At 44.2% G+C, this 19,185-nt stretch overlaps 1 protein-coding gene across 1 annotated transcript in view; it reads right to left on the bottom strand.

Annotated features, from left to right (window-relative positions):
- Positions 1–2,002: 2,002 nt before the first annotated feature.
- LOC104358588 (potassium voltage-gated channel subfamily KQT member 1) overlaps positions 2,003–19,185 on the bottom strand; it is a 503,557-nt gene continuing 486,374 nt past the window's right edge. Inside the window, exon 17 of the mRNA XM_032995036.2 lies at positions 2,003–3,308. Within this exon, the coding sequence (XP_032850927.2) occupies positions 3,153–3,308 (156 nt within the window). The 3' untranslated portion in view covers positions 2,003–3,152. The remainder of the gene's footprint in view (positions 3,309–19,185) is intronic.

Below are 19,185 nucleotides of genomic sequence, written 5' to 3'. Positions count from 1 at the left end.
TTGGTGGTGCTCCATCCAACAAATCCATACTGCAGTCAGCAAAGTTAGCAAAACCTGCCATGGTGCACCTGATGGTCTTCTGATACCGTTCCTTGATGGACTAGACCATTTCATGACTTCATAGGACTTGTGAATGCAAGAGGACTCCTCAGGGTGTTGGAGTTTCTTGACGTTCATCCCTGTGCTTCTTCCCTGCTCTTTCAATTTCATTGTTGGTACATACACAGTGACCTAGATCTGATGCTGTTACTACCCGCTTAGTTGATGGTAAGGCCTGACAAAAACACATTGAATAGAAGTCAGTTCTTGCCCTGGGAAACCATAGTTTGCTTCTGAATGTTTGCTGATAGCACATCTCATAGAGCGGCACTCAAAATACACCACATGCAAATGTACTAATATACAGTCTGTTCACTGTGCAAAACCATCTCTGCTTAGAAGATGGGACAGGTAGTATTACCAGATGGTTGCATCAGTGCCACTCCTGGTATTTTTACCCCTGGGCAATCAGAAAGATTTTGCTAGATGGCAACTCTTGCCTTAAGTGTGGCTGTGGAGATTTGCTTAAGTAAGGCTAAATTAATCTCACCATATGGTGTGACTATGGGTGTCTCCTGCCAACGTTCTTCCTTCCTCACTGCGATGTGTTCAGGCCACACCCTTATCTCTCTATTGTGGCCACAGTGATGGTATGGTCACAGTCATGCACGTGTTGGTGGTGCTGTCTGAACACATTATGCCACACTTCAGTGTTCACAGTGGCTAGCTGGAAAGTGGATGGACAGCCAGCACTGCTGGATTTTCAAAACCATAAAGGCTCAGGTTCTGGCCTCACTGAAGACTTGCTGGGGAAACTTTGGTTTGTGCTTAAAAAAAAAAAGGCATGTGCACACACACACATGTGCATGCATGCTGGCACACATTCCTATTTTCTGAAGGGACCACTGCGTGCCTCTTCATCCTTTCCTTCCACCCACTCATCCCTTCTGACACTCTCTGTAGCTGAGAGCACTTGTATTTTATTTAACTGAATTTTCTGAGGAAGGGTGTTTACTGTGTTTTCCAGGCACTTCAGAGTAGCAGGTGTTACTGTAGGTATACTGCCTTAACACTTCTATGGAGACTCATTAGTAAGTAAAATACTGTTACATTCCTTGGTCCACCAAGCAGTGACCATGCATACCCCTCACACAAATATCTGCAGTGTACCAGAAGGAAGTTTCACCTTGTGTTAGCCACAAAAGTCCCTGAGCCTTTCTGCTGGAAGCTGCCCTGCTCGTCTTCTGAACCTCTGTGGCAGAGGGATCTCCAGGGAGTTTTTTTACCTGTGGCTGATGAAACAATACCTACCTTTGGCATCCAGTTGCCCATTTAGCTTTGAGTGGCCAGAGTCAGTGAGGTTACGTGAAGGACCAGTGCAGAAGCTCATGACCCTGACTGAAAGCCTGGAGCAACTCAATGTTCTGACAATGATTATTTACCATTTTCCCATGTTACATGCTGTATTTGGTCATGTTCAGTAACTCTGTAGTAATCAGACAAGATGGAACGGCAGCTTGTCAGCTGATTTAATTAAAACCACATTGCTTTTTTTTTTATTGCCTCTCACACATCATTAATATTCTGTCTAAGACGCGCCTGCAATCTAAAGATTGGAATCAGTCTCATTGTGCTCTTTCCAAGCTTGAATTCCCAGACACACAAACCTGGGAAAGAGTTTTAAAGGGACAGGTAATAGTTAGAAGCTAATTTGATTACATTGAAATGGACCAGCCACTGGTCCAAATAAATGCTTATTAAGGGACCAGTCTTTCAGGTTGCTTTTAAATGCAATGCAGGCTTTGCTTCCATGGATATGAGTGGGAATAGAATATATTTAGGATTTCCCAGGAATCAGGTCTTCGCTCTGCAGACTTCTACTCATTCAAATGGTTGGTTATGCAAATATATTAAAAAGACTTGAGTAAATAACACTGCACCCTTTTTAGCTTGGTTTATTATTTACATATTTAGCAAAAGTATTTTATCGTCCGTTTTCTGGAGTGCTAGGTAAGATCCATTTCACAGTGACAGTATATCAGCCAGCACATGCACTCGATTTACAACCAGATTACAAGGAAAAAAAACCCCTAACATTTAAAATTATATACAGCAGTTTATTTAAAGAGCGATTAACTTTCATCAGCAGTATGTGCATTTCTGTTTTCTTTAAGAAACTCTGCCATTCTCAATCACAGCTGCAGCCCTCCTGCAGCACCCAGTTACTCAGTGACTTGAACCAAGCTTTACAGATATTTCACAGCCAATTATCATACAGGTTTCTTATATTAAAATTAAGGCAACTGGAGTCAACAACCACTGCTGAATGAAGGTATAAGCTTGAGAACATTTTGCATAACAGTCATCAGTGTAGCTGATAGCTATTACAGTGTTCTTGTGCAGTAAGCCTACGCAGATACTATCTCTCTTGCCTGTCTGTTCCAACATGCATCTCATCTCATTTGCAACCCTTTGCTTTAATTAGCTGAAGTCTTTGCTTCAGTCTTTCATATGTCAACCAGCCTGTGTACACTTCCATATTTTTAATCAGTAGCCTGTTGTCTTTACTTTGTCATTCGCACTAGCATATAAATCTGCCCTTCTTATGATCCTCACTGCTTGGTAGAAGTCAAAACATGCTGTTTAATTTTCCTGTTCACTGATTTCCATTTGTTTCATGTTCAAATGCTGGCTCTTCTCCCCCTTTTGGGCATGCTGTGAGCATTAAACTTAGTGATTAAATGCCAAAAGAGCAGTCCTTTTCCCGTTCCGCACCCACAAATGGGTCATCCTAACCCTCGTTCGGATGCTTACCTCAACAGCCGACCCTGTGCATGTGCAGTCAGCCTAAATGGGGCTAGCTGCATGGGGCCACCACAGGCTGGCAGAGGCTAGCTAATGCTGGCTAATAAAGCAGGTGCAACACTTACCCTGTGCTCTCTCTCCTATGGTAGTGACTGGCTTCTTGCTGCTTCTTCTAATTTTTTAAATTTAATCTACTACAGCAGATTATGTCATTTCACCCACAATGCAGCCAAATCCTGAGACACCAAGATTTAAAAATAACCTGACAGAAAAGAATGAGAGGGTGACATGTGGCTGTCCTCTGTCTTTCAAACTTTCTGGCTCACTGGGGGGGAATCCGAGGTTGTCTGTAGCTGTCTGACAGGTGGGGTGGCTGGCCCTGACATCTGTGCCTGTGGCTGATCCTCAAACTGAGCCTGGAGTGTGTTCAGGATGTCATCTAGCTTCTGGTCCATCTGCGTGACCTGTTAAGGAATCAGAAAGCAGATGAGCTCTCAAATGGTTGCACATGCTTCTGGTGAGAGGTATTCACTGGCCAAAAGCTCTGGATGGATAAAGCCTGGCAGGGAGCGTGGGCGTCTGAGAACCACCAGCTCCTCTGAGTTTTGTCTAGCCTGCTGCTCTAGAAAGATCAAATGATGCTGTGAAGTCACAGGGAAGGGTGTAAAGCCCTGTGAAGTGATAGCAGAAGGGCAGGACGGCAGTGGCCCGAGGACTTGACCGCTTGAGTCAGACATTTTGCCTCTCAGCCTTTTCCCAGGGTTGCCAACTTCTCTCGGTGATGATGCATCCTGCAAATATCTGCCCCGAAACTCTCCTTCGCTCTTCGGTTTATCATGAATGTTTTTTTCCCACTACCTCTCCCAGTGCTTCACCACCCTTAGTTGTAGGACATCATGCTTTCCATTACTCTCTTGGGAAATGAAACAGCTCCCCTCCGTTCACACTGTAAATAGATGCCTCTGTGATACATGTTACAGTCAGAGATCCTACCAGATACGGTGTTTATTCCCATGCATTGTTAGGAGGATAGCCTACTAAAAACCACATAATAATACCAATGACTTCATTAAAAAAAAACAAAACAAAACAACTGTTCTATAGGAAGCTTGACATGCTAATCCCTCTTCTAATTTCTTTGCTTTCCAGCTGAAATTTCTCAGGCATAGTCTCTAGGTAGAAGAGTCTTTTCTAGTTATTATTTTTAAGCAGGGAAAGGCAAATGTGGGTTTTTAAAGGGACGCTGCTCTCATACTTCCTAACGCTTTTTTCAAATTCTGGCCTTTTCTAGGAGCACCAGGCGGTCATTATCTCGTTGAGCTGCAAATGGCATCCCGCTCACCTTAGCATCGTCCAGTGGGGCAGGCTGGGGACTGCTGGCTGCTCTAGTTTGCTCTAAAGGCACAACTGTAACCAGCATCATGTAAGCAACTGGGATCGCTTCTAATGATGCTTGAATACAGTGCAGCTTTGTGTAATAGATGAGCCCAAGAAAAATGAGCATTTTGAAGAACATTGGATGGTTCACTTTACAGTTATCTGCTGTGAAACTCTGAGCCTCTGAAAACTGTGATCTGTCCCAGTGGGTCTAATAAACTTTGATAGCAAACCTTTTAACTGATATCAGATCTAAACTGAGCTTTCATTAAAAAAGGAGACAGTGAGAATGAGAGAGAGAAGGATTCCAGCCTTTTTCTGTGCAAAGATAACTTTGGAAATAGCCATTGGCAGCATGGACTGAAAGTTTAGCAGGCTGAGATTGCTTTAAAAACCAAAGCAAAGAAAATCACCTTATCCGCTTTCCCCTCCTCTGCCTTTTCTCACTCCAAGTGTTGGCTCCCCTGGGGGCCCCTCAAACCTTGAGGTACCAGGAGCTTATTCAAGTTATATCATTTTGGCAAGCACTATTCTCTCTTATATACAATCTGCCGGGGGAAGGAGTGGAGTAACTCTCCTACCTCATGGAGGGAAACACGTGCTCGTCTCTCTTTCACTTCTCCTTTCATGACTACTATCTTCTAGCAGAAAAGCTCCTCTCCCTGCCCCTGCTTTGGTGTGGGTGCAGGTTGTCCGAGGCACTATTTTCAAGCAGCAAGGAGGGAGTATTTAGGGCATGGGCTAGGTAGCACAGCCCTTCCCTATGATTGCTGCCCGAGTGCTTTCAGGTGCGTGGCCAGCACGGCCTGGGCCGTGAGCAGGGCGAGCAGGGCAAGGTGTGTGGGCATGGGAGGATGGGGGCTGCTCACTGCAGCCCCCCCGGGGGCAGGGGGGCTGGTATCGGGCCTGGCTTGGGATGGGTCACAGTCAAACAACACCTCGAGTAGACATTGATGCTCTCTGGCTGAGGGGCAGGGAGCTCGGCAGAGGCTGTGTCCGGCAGAGGTGCAGCCGCCTCCCATCCAGTCTGACCCAGCGCACCAGTAGCATCTCTGTCTTTTCCCATATCTCATCAGCTGCTAGGAGAGAGTGGGCGATGCTGCTGTGGCAGGTCTCTCCCTCTGGTGTGGTCACTGACAGTGTTCTCATCTCGGGCACAACAGCTACACATTCTGCACGGCATTAACTTGGTTGGAAGTCTGGAAGTCACTAGTGGTTTAAGGGTTAAGCAGAATGGAATTAATTTAAAAACCACAGCCTTTATTTTCTTCGCCATTCTTGAAAAGCCTGTTTGGCTGATGCTGGTAATGACTCAACAGAATCTTTCTTAAGCAGAAAAGTTGTGCAGAGCAGAAACTAAAGCAGAGCTAATACATTACAGTAGGGTAAAAAGAGGTGTAGGCAGGGAGTGGGATCAGGCAGATGAAAGATCTTGTGGGGCTTTCTTTTGTGAAGCTTTGCTGATTTTGATCTGCACACTTGATCTTAGATAAGCTGTGCCTGCATATTCCATATCATTTAAACTTGCTGTATTTCTCTGTATTTTGCCAACTCAGTGAAAGAATGTGATAGGGAATAATTTTATGCACTTTTCTTTCCAGGAGAAAAGGAGGGTGGAGAATGTAAATATTCATTTGTAGGGAGGAAAAATGAGAAATTCATACATAAGGGAGTAGATTACCCTATGCTTCTGTCACACCTTCCACACAAGCATCGGCAAATATTCCTGAACATTAACAAATAAAGCTGCTCAGTTCTCCTCTGTCAACTGTACACACAGGAGGGTTTTAATGATCATTTTTGAGATTAGAAGCAGGACCCTGAAAAATTAAGCAACCCATAAGAAGATGCGGTCAGTGGCAGACCTCTTCTAATTCTTAGCTTTGTATTTTATATACAGGCTCAAACCTCTACTTTCTGGCTTCAGATGCTCTAAAATATGCCTTACTTTGAACATGCAACTAGTCTGGTAAAACTTTAGTCAGAAAAACAAATTCTCAAGTACCTTGTCGAATCAGAGCCTATTAAAAAGGGGTCAAATTTAGAGGCTGGTTAACTGTGATTAAGGAGTGGCAAAAGGAAAGCTGTGGACACTTCCTGAAGTCAGCAGAATGACTGGCAGGGTTAAAAGACTTTTCACATGGGTGAAGGTTTTTCACAAGAGAGCCGTGGTTTCAGGTTTCTCCAAAACCACCTAGCAGCTATTACTTTTCTTAAGCCCAAACGGAACGAGTTGCTGGTTTTGAGTAACACACCCAGGCAAGCGTGCGGGCAAAGGGTTAAATTGTGCAACATGTTTTTCAGCTGAGTAAAGTGAGAAGCCATCCAGGGCTGGCTGCAGAGTTTCCAGAGAGATGTGATATGGCCCTCTCAGGCTCGGTGGAGACAGGTGAGTTTGGCAGCTGTCCATGGGCAAATGGCAACAAAACTTCTGTTCTCCCACATCACAAAAGCGCTCTGGAGACAATCTATAAAATTGTTAAAATGCTTTTATATCCTTTCAACTGCCCTGTAGAAAGAAGACTTGCAAAAGCAGTTTAAAATATTACACTGTTGTTATTGGGGCTATGAGGTGAGCTGAAGGAGTGCTGAAATGTATATTCATTTTAGCATCTCCCCCCGCCCCGTGAAAGGGGGCTGGACTCCATGGTGACATGCAGGACTGTTAGACAAAGAGAATGTCTTGCAACCAACTCCAGTGAGTCACAGCAATCCATGAAGGGGAACTGGGTCACTCGACCTGTGGGACGCAGGGTGTCCCTGCCCTTCACCTTGAGCAACACTTTGGCTTTTAATATTTATGTGCTGTTTGAGGTTGCTTTTGAGCCTCTGTTTGTGAAATCTGGTGTCTCTAATACCTCTTTTTACCTCAGTCGGGTCCTGCTGCAGAAATGCCTTGTGGAGAAGGGGACCCTCGGAATGGCAGCATCATGGAGGAGGCAGGCTGGATCACACTGGGGATTTGCCACATGCCGGACAGATTCCTAACTCCCCTGAGAGCTTTTATTCTGACATGTTTTGCACATGCACACCATAAACAAAATGCATGTGTGGAAAACGCAGTTGGAGTAGGCACATGGTCTCCCCCAGATCCTCTCACTTTAAGCCAGAAAAGTCCCTCCCCCCAGGTTTTGCCTATCTTTCTAATATGTTTTCTGGAGCCTGGGGAAGCCGGTATCAATTATCTGCACAACACACTGACTTGAACTATTTCCAGAGGAGTAGCAGACGGGGAAGATGGTCTGCTGGAGCACTGAAGTAAATCTGTAAACCCACAAACACGCTCATCTGTTGCTAAGTAGGTGGAGCTTTGTATCAAAAGCTCAACCCCATAAATCAAATAAAGTTGCTGTCAGCCCCTTAAGGCTCTGCTCTCGCCATGCCTGTAGCAGTCCTACATGAACTGATCAAAATGGCTGAAGCTGTACAGCCTTTGTGCAGTTGTCTGCAACACGTCTGGGCTGCTGGTACCAGGAGTGCAGCACGAAATGGAGGAGGGAGAGAAGACAGCACAATTTGTGTTACCAATCAAAATGTCATGGAACAACAGCAAGTTCTGCTTTGGGTTAAGCTGGATTGACTTTGGCTTCCTGTTTGCCTCACTCAAGTGGGGAAATCTATGAAGCTGTGCCCACAGGACAGCCCAAGGTGTTGTGGCAGGGGTGGAGGACTGGAAGAGACACTATGTTGTTGAGCCCCATCCCCTGCTATTGGAGCTGCTTTGATTTTGGAAGCATCACAAGACATCCAGACTTGCTCTCCTCGACATGCCCACATCCCACAACGAACTGCAAGCCTAAGCATGGATGACCAAGAGCCACCAAAGCACAGGGGGCCACAGGAGGCAAGCAAGGGCATTCCCAGAGTCTCTGCAACGTGTTACATGATATTTTCCAGCTGACACTGCCAAGTCAACCACATCTCGGGCCAGAGCTGCTGTGGCCATGCAAACACAACATCCCAGCCCAGGGTTTCCAAACTGCCAGAGTCCTCAGCTCAGCCCACTGAACACCTCTCCTCTAGTGGTGGCTCACCTCTGGGCTCACGGTTTTACCACCACGTAGACACATCACCCAAGACCCTACCTTTTCCTCTATTTCCAGCCTTTGTTGCAGCTGCTGGCTCCCAAGGTAGTTAAAATGAAATAGGATCCACTCGCTGCAACACTGAATTAGAAACACTTGATTTGAGGGTTTTAACACCAACTGCTTGGAAAAGAGTCATCTAATGGGTAGGATTTATTTTGTATGGAGAAAAGAGTGTATGTGAACTTTTGCCTGCCATGATTTATTCTACCTGCTACTTATGTCTGAATATTCCCAGCTTGTTATCTGTGGTAGGTCACCTAAGGTCTAGTTCATAGGAGAAAATGGTATTAATTTAGTAAAATCAGAAGTGATTTAGCGGAACTAGTGCAATCCATTTTATGGATGCTTCCATTTCTGACTCATGTAACATATTGATTTAACTTAAGCTCGTTATCCAGAAATTTGTGCCATTTTCTCATGTTGACCGGGTCTGTCACACAATTTTACTTCTCATACCAGATGGTGGACTGATTTGATTAGATCCTGTAATGCCTATGTTTAGCTTTATATGCACATCTGGTCTTGTAGCTTCTCTCTGCCTACAGTTATACCCAATTATTCAAACATACTAATTGCCTATCGTACAGTTCGAAGTCTGAATTGTTTATTTTAGAAATCACTGTATTTTTCATCATGTCCCTGAGTGGCCATCCAGAGACTGCTGATTCTGGGAAGGGAAGTCTTTTCTCTATGGCAGTGCATGCAAAACTGCCTCCTTCTCACCTTGCTTCTCCCCTGTTAGAGAAATTTCAGTGAGGTGAAATGCTGAAGACACTGAAACTTTTTAAACTTTATTTTTAGCACGGCCAGACAATGCAAATGTTGATATAGCCTGTTAGCTGTCTGTGAGGAAGCAAATGGCCATACCAGTCATAGAGACCATGACTAGCTTGGGGAGATTTCTCTTGTGCAAGGTGCAGCTCTAGTGCAGCTTCTATGAGCCTGGTCCAACAAAGTGCTTATGGATGTGGTAACTTGAAGCATGTCAAAAGTCTTCCCAAGTTCACCAAATATTTAAGTGCTTTGATGGGCTGGAGCCAGAATGGTCAACAGTTTGCAAGACTATACCTTTAGGATAAGCTTTTGGAGTCTCCTAAAGCACTCATACACACATATGCACAGAAATATATCTACACCACCATTTTTAAAGTCTCTAAGGAGTGATAATTGGCATCTACCACAGCATCCTTCATGAAATGACTTTGGCATTCGTATTAGTAGAGAACTATCAGCTTGTCTCTCATCTTAAAACAACAACAACAACAGGAGGGCTTTGATGAACAGGCTCCCCATTAACTGACTGGTTTTGGGATGAGTTGTAACAGATTTGGAATTGGCCTCAATCCTAAAAAGATGCTGTATCCCAAAGCAAGTTTGCCAGGTGGCACGTACACAGTGAAACATCTCACTGTGCTATGTCAGTGTCTCGTAGCCACCTGCCAGCACTTCTTGCCCCAACACTGAGCTGTGCAGCTCCTCACTTCATTCTGCCGCGGGTGCAAACAGCGCAGAAAGACCAGCTTCAGTCAATGGGAGCTTTTGCCACTAACCTCAAAGGTCAGGGAAACAGGTACATGAGTAGAAGCTACATAAAGCCCACTTCCATGACAGCCTGTTGTTCTGGCAGATGCAATTCTCCATGAAAACCAAAGGTTATGTAAACCACCAGACTTTCTCATTGACTTATTCTGTGTACCCCTTAGCATATATCGGTTGTTTATTTTCATTCCATGAAACATATCTAGATAAGTCCACGATTTTCCAGGCCTCCCTTCCTTTATCCCAAACATCCCCACCCATTCTTAGGTCAGGTGTTATAACCTTTGGTGGCCTAGAATATAGTAATCTTTATTTTAAGTATAGCTTCATTTATTTTGGTTTCCATCTACCTTTCCTGTTTAAATGAAAACACAAAGGTCTATCCCTCTGCACTTTGTTCCTGGGGTTTTTCCTGTCAGTACCCTTTTGGTGAGCATTATATTTTTATATTTCCCATGCCACAGTTGCTCTGATGAACCTCTGCAATAAGATCTGTGTCTGTGGTTGCTGCTTCTCGTGTAAGATGTTTGCTTAATCGCTAAGCAACTCTCAAGAGTTCAGCCCTGGGTTTCTAAAGCAGGCCTGGTCAGCATGCAGGTTATGTTAGCAGTGTTACTGCTTTGGGGAAGGTGTGATTAATTTTTTTTTTTTTTTAATGGATCCTGGCTTCCTAAGCAAATGAGGTTTAGCTGATGATGTGTCTGTATATATCTTGCCACAGCAGCTTTGGAGTAAGCTGGACAGCTTTAGACACATTTGCCAGAGGCAGAGTCCTTACAGGTAAAAAGCTTGGACAGATTTCTAAAAGTCTGGCACTAGTGCAGAAGACAGACATCCAGATTAGTGCCTCATTGGAGGAAGGGCAGAAGAGGAAGGTGAACTGTATTATTAGACCCTGGAGAATCCACACAGGATGCCCTGACCACAGGAAAAGCTTTATTCAGCTCTTGCCCCTTATTAGCCTCGGATAATCAACCACAAAATACAGAGCCACAGGAAACCGGGCAGCATAATTTTTACTGCTCCCAGAAGTACTTGTTTCTAGCTGAAGAAATTCAAGTGGTGCCACTCTTTGAGTGGACACAAAAGTAACTTCCCACAGCTGCCGTTACACAGCAGCACTTGGCTGCTGGCTGTACTGTAACTGCTGCGGGAGTTTGTCTCCTTTTAGGTATTTGCACATACACCTGTATGTCTGTTTGCAGCCAGTGCTTTGAAACATTTGTTTTCTTCCCCTGATTTTCCCCCGGTAGGTAAATCAGACTTTGAAGAACTCTTTCTCCTGATTTACATACATAAATGGTTATTTTTGTTGTTGCAGGACATTTCATTCTTCACCCTCCTCCAGATCCTGCTCAGATCTTCCCTGTAATCTTGCCATCTCTCTTTGCGACATTGCTCTTCAGCCACACCCTGGATGACGCACTGACATTTCTCAGCTCATTACATTGTGTGGCTACAAGTCCTGCTGCAAAACCAGCGTGGAAAGAAACAACACACAAAAATAACAAAGCTAGTCCAGCCTCAAAGGTGGATATGCAGCCACTGTGAGTCACACCTTAATTTCACAATAAAGCAACCTTGGAACTTATGCTCTAAGATGCTGATTAATTTAATTTTTTATATCTCTAAACAATACTGGACAGAGAGAAACAAGAAAAAGAAAATGCAGCACCAAGTATTTAAATGGTGCCAAAGGAGCACCCAGAAAGAAGTGACCTTAGCCTTTCACGAGATGGAGGCGATAAGCTCAGCATTTTAGATGGGTGTGATGAACTTGGTGTTTGCGACCTCACCTAACCCTTTGAATAGATGGTATCAAGCCTTCTGCGCTCTGATTGTTTTGCCTTTACCTTTGCTTTTGCTCTATTAAATCTCCTCTATGAGAACAAAATCTAACCCCACCATCCTCATGGCTATATAGGCTTCACCATTTCTTGTAATGGGGAGGGCACTTTGAACTGTGCTGCATCTGGTTTATTTCTTCTCAGTTAAATTTCAGGGATTACCTACTGATACTGAAATCAGTGGGAGAATTCCCTTAATCCAGGCCTACTGACCTGACATGTAGCTAAGGTAGCATCTAGTTAGCACAGCCAATGGACTGTGTATGACAAGGTAACATTTATATGCTTTATCACAAGTACTGATACAAAACTTCCCTCCATTGACACTCACTTACACACACAAAGCTTTACTTCAAATTATCAGCCCATCTTTTTTTATAGGTTGGCAAGAAAGGCAAAGAGAGAGGGAGAGAGGGAATATTATTATTGGGAGAAGAACAGGCTTTATGGTGATGACTATCTAGATAGCAAGACAAGTAGGTACTAGAAAAGTTCCAGGCAGTTCTTACAGGACTAGAGCAGGACTTCATAAACCCAAGCTCCAGTCTGTTTTTCAGTGCAGCCTTCTTGCACTGAGGACAAGTAACTCCCTGGATGAGCCTTATCAATATTTGTTAACCACATGGATCAAATAATCTGCCATTTCTTATCTTCCTGACATGAAATCATATGAAATTGGACAGGTTTGAGACTTGGTACAAAACAGAAGACACAGACCTACAAAAGAAAAGAGTAATATAAAACGGGGACTGAAATGTTGGCTGTAGGAAGGAAGTAAGTTGTACTGGAAAAAAGATCAGTCCCTGTTGGAAGAGGACAGGAGGAGAGAAGATGGAGGTGCTCCTTTGTCTTTCCTACCATTGGTTCTCTGAGGATTGAAATGGCCATGGCAGAGCAAGGCTGGAAGTGTGGTACAGTGCTCATGCCAGGAAAAAAAAATTAATCAGGAAGCAAAAGGATGATTGTCTGGAGATCAGAGGGTGTGACTGAGAGGCCACTGTTGGGGCTTCTATTTTCAGCACCGCAAAAGAATCGTCATACCATTTTAGCTAAATCCTGTAGCAAAACTAAGGGCTGGTCTGTGCACAGATTTGTGCTGATGTCAGGAAATCAAGCCTACAACATGCCTTTTGTTGTTCTAGGGGAACCTGTGCTTCGACACTCTTTTTGATGTGCCCTATTTCGGTGAAAGCAATGAAGTAAGCTTGATAGGAGCTAACTCACAAAGGTCTCGGAAAGTGAAAACTGTACCTTTGTGCTATGGTGCTGTTGAAAAAGGTGAATGAAAACTTCTGCCCTTATTTCTTCTCTACTCTAAATGCGAGAAGTCTCTAGGGTCACCTTTACGTAACAACTTCACTGAAACTCTCACACCCTTTGAAGGATGCCGCAAGCCTTGCTTAACGCACACAATGCAATTTGAGGAAGAAGCTCCAGAAGCACAACGTGGTGTTATGTATTTAAATCACGAGGATTACAAAACACCGTTGTTTGCTCATTAAAACACAGAAACCCAGAGCAAGTAAAATATTATCTGACAGTGCTGATTGAGGGTGTAGCAGTTCTTGATTCTTACTGATTCAGACATGCTTTGCTGAACCCTTTGGTTTTAGCCTGTCTGGCTTATCTGTCATTTGATGGATTTTACTAGCTTGCTTGTGTATAGCAGGCCTGATTTACAGCACTGCCACACACGTATTTTTAATGAATTCTCGAAAAAGTCACGGCAAGTGGGTGGACTCTGGACTGTCTGGTCTGGTTTTGCAGCCACAGTGACCTGATGTTGAGGGTGTCTGTCTGTTCAATCATACCAAGCCACAGCATTCAGTCCCAGATCAGCAAAAGCCACAGGCAGAAACTGTGCAGGAAAAGCAACTACGCAGCAAGAAACGGTTCATGACTTGAGCTGAGATTGCTCAGCACATGGAAGGGTCTGAGCAATATGTGGGGTGTGACAGCATAAATCAGTGCATGAAGTCGCTACAGCTACAGTAACTGTGGATGAAGAACATCAGAAGAGATTGCAGGGAGAATGAATTTGACTGGGTTTGTCTTTTTTCTCCTTCCCAAGCTAGAGAATTAACTGCATAATATGTTCTCTAGCTAAAGAGATGTCCATGGGCATTTAAAACACTGACTGAGAGTAAAAGACTGAGTAAAGCAGATTTTCTGAATCCAGACTCTCAATGGCGGATATTTTCCATTTCTTTTGTGTTTGAAAAATAACAGATAATTTTGAAAAATCAGCATGGCTACCTCCCCAGGGGAGACTCAAATAAAGCATTAATTAAAGTAAAGAAAGGGAGGTGTCTTATTTGAACTCTGCTGAGCCAGATGGATTACCTATGAAAGCTGGCATTGACAGGACAGCTGTATGAAGAAGCCTGTGGCAGAAGTACCGGTGTCTTATACAAACAACAGGAGACAGGGCGGGAGACGCAAAGCCATAATTGCCAGATAGATTTCTTCCTCATGAGGCATATGCCAAGTCAGCAGAAACCTACTTCAGTTTTCTGTTGCAAGGCACTGCACTGTTAATTAAGGAAAAAAAAGTTGGTTATACCTACTATTGCTCTTACAACTCTTTAGCCTTATACTGCAGGGAATACTGCTGGGGAGAAGAATATTATAGATCTTGCTTGGAGAAACAATCTTTCTTCTTTTGCATGTCTCTTCTTTTTCATATATCATTGCAGAGAAAAAGCACAGCAATAAAAAGGGACATGTATTAACATGAACACTGAGATGCAGGAATATGAGAATGGCCTGGTGAGATTTCACTGTCCCAGCATTTAGTAAAATAATTTAAACTGGTGTTGCAGTTTAATTAAGATTCTGGGTTACTGGCTTTTTTGAGGTTCTAGAGGTAGAACTGGGAGGTCTTTATGCAACTTTCTGCCATGGGGGAAAGCAGATCTTTTTCAGGTCAATGAGCTAAAATTCATTAATAAGATAGATACCTGTTGGGACTACAGAGAACCCCAGAGATTTAATTGCTGAGCCTCACACCTACTTGCTTTTTTATTACTTTTACTCACCATGAACTATGACTTTTATCGACTAACTCAATATAATCTATAATACATCTAAGCCGTATTTAAAAAAGGCTGGGTTACATGTTGGTCTGCAGTGTTTCTTGTCCCTTCAGAGCAAGCTTGTTTAGCTCCATATGCAACTGTTATCAGTGAGAAGGAAATTAAGATATCTATCTTTCTGCTAATTAATACTTCAGAAGGGTTTCACTTTCATGTTTTAATGTTAATGTTAGTAATGCATGTTAATCATGCATATTAAAAATTCCAGCTGTGACTGAGTGCTTGTCTTTCTGCACCAGTATAGTGTAAACCAAAAATGACCATTACCATGAATCCATGACATCGAGGCTCTGGTTCTGGCTGCCTGACCACTGTGCTTGGCTTCCTTACTGCATGCCCAGCCCTGAAACTAAGATGAAAGCGTGTGCTTAAGCCCTGCTGCTGCTGAAAGGCATAGCCCTGCCCGCCCCAGCTGCACCCTCCTGCCCTCCCAGTGCTATACAGGTCCATGGTCCAGCCTTGGCTGGATGCAGGAGCAAGCCCAAGAGAGCTGTGCAGCAGAGCAAAGACTACTCATGTAGGAGAGCTGCCTCCGACCTGGATCCCAGGGCCATGGACGCCTCCTCCTCTGTGCTTAAATGACTCTTTTGCTGCTTACAGGTTACACAGGAACAGAAGGAAAAAGCAAAAGCCCTAAGTGAACGGGGGTCATATGCTGTGCTCCATCTGAGGCACTGTGCACCCCATCAAAAAAGACAGGGTTCTTCACCCTGCTTTCTATTACCTCTGGTATAGTCAGTTGAAATGTCCATGATAAGGCAGAAACCTGCTTTTTTCCTAGGAATTTGAGCTAAGGTTTTAATTACTGTTAATAAGGAAGTGGAGTTTCTATCCTGCAAAAAGATAAAAAAAAAAAAAAAAAAAAATCCTCCAGACCCCCAGACCATGCCAAACCTGTGTAAAAGCAAATAATTTCTTTGCCACAAAATCTAAACTTTTCCCTTTATTATTTGCTAATAATTTGCAGAAGACAAAATCACTGTGAAATACATGCCCCCACAACTTTTCATTTTGAAAACACTGAAATACCTCCATTCAGATCTTCACTTGTTTTAACTTATTGTTCCTAAAATGTTCATCAAAATCTATATGATTATCTGTAATACAGCAGATCCTGAAATTTTTTTGATGCGGAAGCTTCTGCCAGCTCTGGTTCAAACACTTGTGACTCAGCATATGCCAAAAGCACACGTGGTCCTGCACGGGAGCCGGCCTTGCTTGCACCGCCTATGGAGAAGTCTGGGAGACCTGCAAGCCAGTAGCCAGGATGCCTCTACTCCCCTGAGATGTTGGATGTTGTGGTAGGGACACCAGGCCATAGCAGACGCTGTGTTGAGCCCCGTGATGAGCAGGTTCATTTTGGTACCCCCTTGCTCTCCTGGTGATGGGGAGGGGAATGTCCACACCTCCCCTCTCCTGGCCAGAGCAGCTGCCATGCTTTGCATGAGCTGCCTGCTGCTCTTTATCACAGGCAGGGAGTGGAAATGGCTCTGTTCAAAATACTTTTGTACGATTTATTTATTGACAGCCAGCTATTTAAAAAGTTCTCCTATCCCCTGCTAGCCCCAGGTGGAGAGCCCTGTGTACATGCCCTAGGTGCAGGGCTTCCCCCAGCCTGGGGAGGCTGTACCTCTCCCTGCTTCTCTGATTTTGGCCCTGGTGCATGGTGTTGTCCCACTTACCACCCTCGGGCTGTTTGGCCACATAAGGGTCATCACTCTTCTGGGGCTTGAGCCCTTCACCTTCATCCCCAGCCCTTACAAGAGAGGTAAAGGGGAGCAGAACCCCTGTGCGCAAGGGGGTAACAGTGAAGGTTTGCATGTCCGCGCTGCCAGCCAAAATGCTGTGCCTCCCCCCCAGCCTCCTGCTCATCGTTTCCCTCCCGATGGCCTCCCCTGGGGACCTGGGCGAGCTCGGCCAGGGACTCCTCAGCTGAAGGCGATTGCGGTGCTACACCTCAGGGCAGAGCAAGCGCCTCGGTGCAGGATTTCGGACACGGTTCTGTTTGCCCACAGCAGCAGTTGGGCGCTGCCAGTGAATGCGGCAATCTGAAATACGTTTTTAAAGCTGACCATGGTGCTCATAAGTGGATCTGCATGGGCAGCCGAGGAAGATTAAATCCTCTTGTTAGCCACAGGGCAGCGTGGTGTGGCAATTAGTATGTTAAGCAGAGCTGAGAGAGACTTTTGTAATGAAACTGAAAACTTGGCTGGCCCCCAAAATCTGCAAAGGTTCAAGAACCTTTCAGTAAACCTGGATTGAGCCTTGGCAGATTTATAATTTCAAGGAGGAACTGTTAAAAACACCCTGGTTTGTGCACGATTTTGAGCCCAGACCCGGCCATACTTGGCACTTTTGGAGTTTTGCTTTGGGTTTTTTGCATACAAATCCAAAACACAATGTAGACTCAGCAGGGAGGAACCGATGCAAACCAAAACTGCTGAGTTTTGCACAGCTCTAATTATAATCTCTTCACAGTCCTGGTTTTATTTATTATTGTTTGTACTGTGGTAGCAGCGCAGGGCTCCAACCAGCTTTGGGGCCGCGCTGTGGTAGGTGTTGTAAAGGCAGAAGAAGGAGGCAGGATCCCCAGCCTGAAAAGTTTATAATCTAAATAAACAAAAAAGATAAAGAATGAGGGAAAGACATAAAACACGTAAGCAAAGTGATTAGGGGGTGTTGGCAAGACAACCTCTTTTCTTAGCGTCTCTCTCACCCACACATAAAATCATGTCTATTTACCCTGTAAACTCTTTGGGGTCAGGGCCATGTATTCCAAAACGCAGAGGGAGAGGGGATGTGAGAAATAAGTGGAGAAATGAAGGTGCTGGGAGGCAGCAGCAGGATCTGCAGCGCACAGGGCAGCCCTGCCAGATTTTGGCAGCGAGGGCGGGAGCTGTAGGCAGGCGATGGGTAGAGTGGCAGGGGGGATGGAGGAGACAGACGTCACTCCCGAGCTCGGGTCGAGTCAGAAAACCCATCGTATGCACCACAACAATCTGGGACAAGTCACCAAACTGCTCCATGCTGCAGTTTCCTCCAGGGTTGAGCAGGGCTAAAAATATTTCCCTATATGGCATAATTCTTCCTCGATGTAAACTGCTTTGAGATACTCAGGTGAAAGGTGCTAGAGGAATGCAAAGATTTATTTTTCATAAACCTTCTCACATATTCTTTTCACTGCCAAGTCAAGGCCTGAAGCCAGGAATTTTAGAGATGCATACATCTCTCTGACTATATATATAGACGTGTGTATGTGTGTGTGTGTGTGTGTGTGTGAATATAAAAATATATTTATGAGAGAGGCCAAGGTAGATTTTTTAGAAATGAAGCCTTAAGTTAGATTTCCTGAATCTATATATAGGAACTTAAATGAACAGCCAAATTTAAAATCAAGACATTTCTTTAAAACTGTTCTTACTTGAAAATGCTTAGCCACAAGCTAGATGGAAATTTCATATCTTAAGTTTGTAATGTCTGGGTTTTTTTTTTGTTTTTTTTTTTTTTTTCTTCTAGGATTTAGGTGAAGGTTTGGGCCAGTTATTTTATTCCAATTATTCACCATTCTGCAACTATTAATTAAAACAAACAGCTCTCTGAAGCTATTCCTCACAATGGGGAAGATATATATCTTGAAACTGAAGTCTGTTTTCTCACTGCATCTATTTTTTACACTGCGTAAACATCCAAGTTTGTTATTGCAGCAATCACCAGCGCGAGCTCTCAGAGCTCCTTGCCAGACTTGTGATATTTATTGTTTGTTAAGCCCCAGCTCCTGGAGTGAAGTGATTAGATGAGAACCTCAGCTTGCAGTTAACAAAAAATGATGTAACTTTGTGCTGGACCACACGGTCGGTGAGAGAAATGGAAAAACATGAGCAGAATGTATAGTCAAGGGTCCAAACATCAGAAAGGCGGGCAAAAAAGAAAAGACCACATGTATTATTATTTTTAAAGCCTAACGACTCTCAAGCCAACCTCCCCCTTATAATTTGGAAGGGGGGGTAGGGGGGGGCTGACTCATGGCCTCTGACTGCCAAGGCATGGGCATGGTGGGGGTTACTCATTGCCTTAGAGCTGCCCAGAGGTTTCTCACCGAGGGGCTGCTCACCCCTCTGCTGAGCTGCACGTGTTTGTTATCACCGGGTGTTGGGCTCCTGCCACTTTTCTTTTTTTCCCTTTTAAAACAGCTTTACTGAGGCATTCGTTTATGAAAATACCCTGGGCAAGGACTTACACGGACTTGGCAAATAGAGACAATAGGTCAATTCCTGGCCTGTCCAAATCTGACAGGATCCCTTTAGCTTTCAAAACCAGAAGAAAACCAGAACTATTAAAAAGTCTCAGCTGCCAAATAGTCAGTAAATCTATAACAATGTAAAGAAAATGTAAACA

The sequence above is a fragment of the Tyto alba genome, unplaced genomic scaffold, assembly GCF_018691265.1.
Source record: "Tyto alba isolate M040663 unplaced genomic scaffold, T.alba_DEE_v4.0 Super-Scaffold_21, whole genome shotgun sequence".
Lineage (NCBI taxonomy): Eukaryota > Metazoa > Chordata > Aves > Strigiformes > Tytonidae > Tyto > Tyto alba.
The sequence above is the reverse complement of the archived record's forward strand: the minus strand, read 5'-3'. Positions and strand labels throughout refer to the sequence as shown.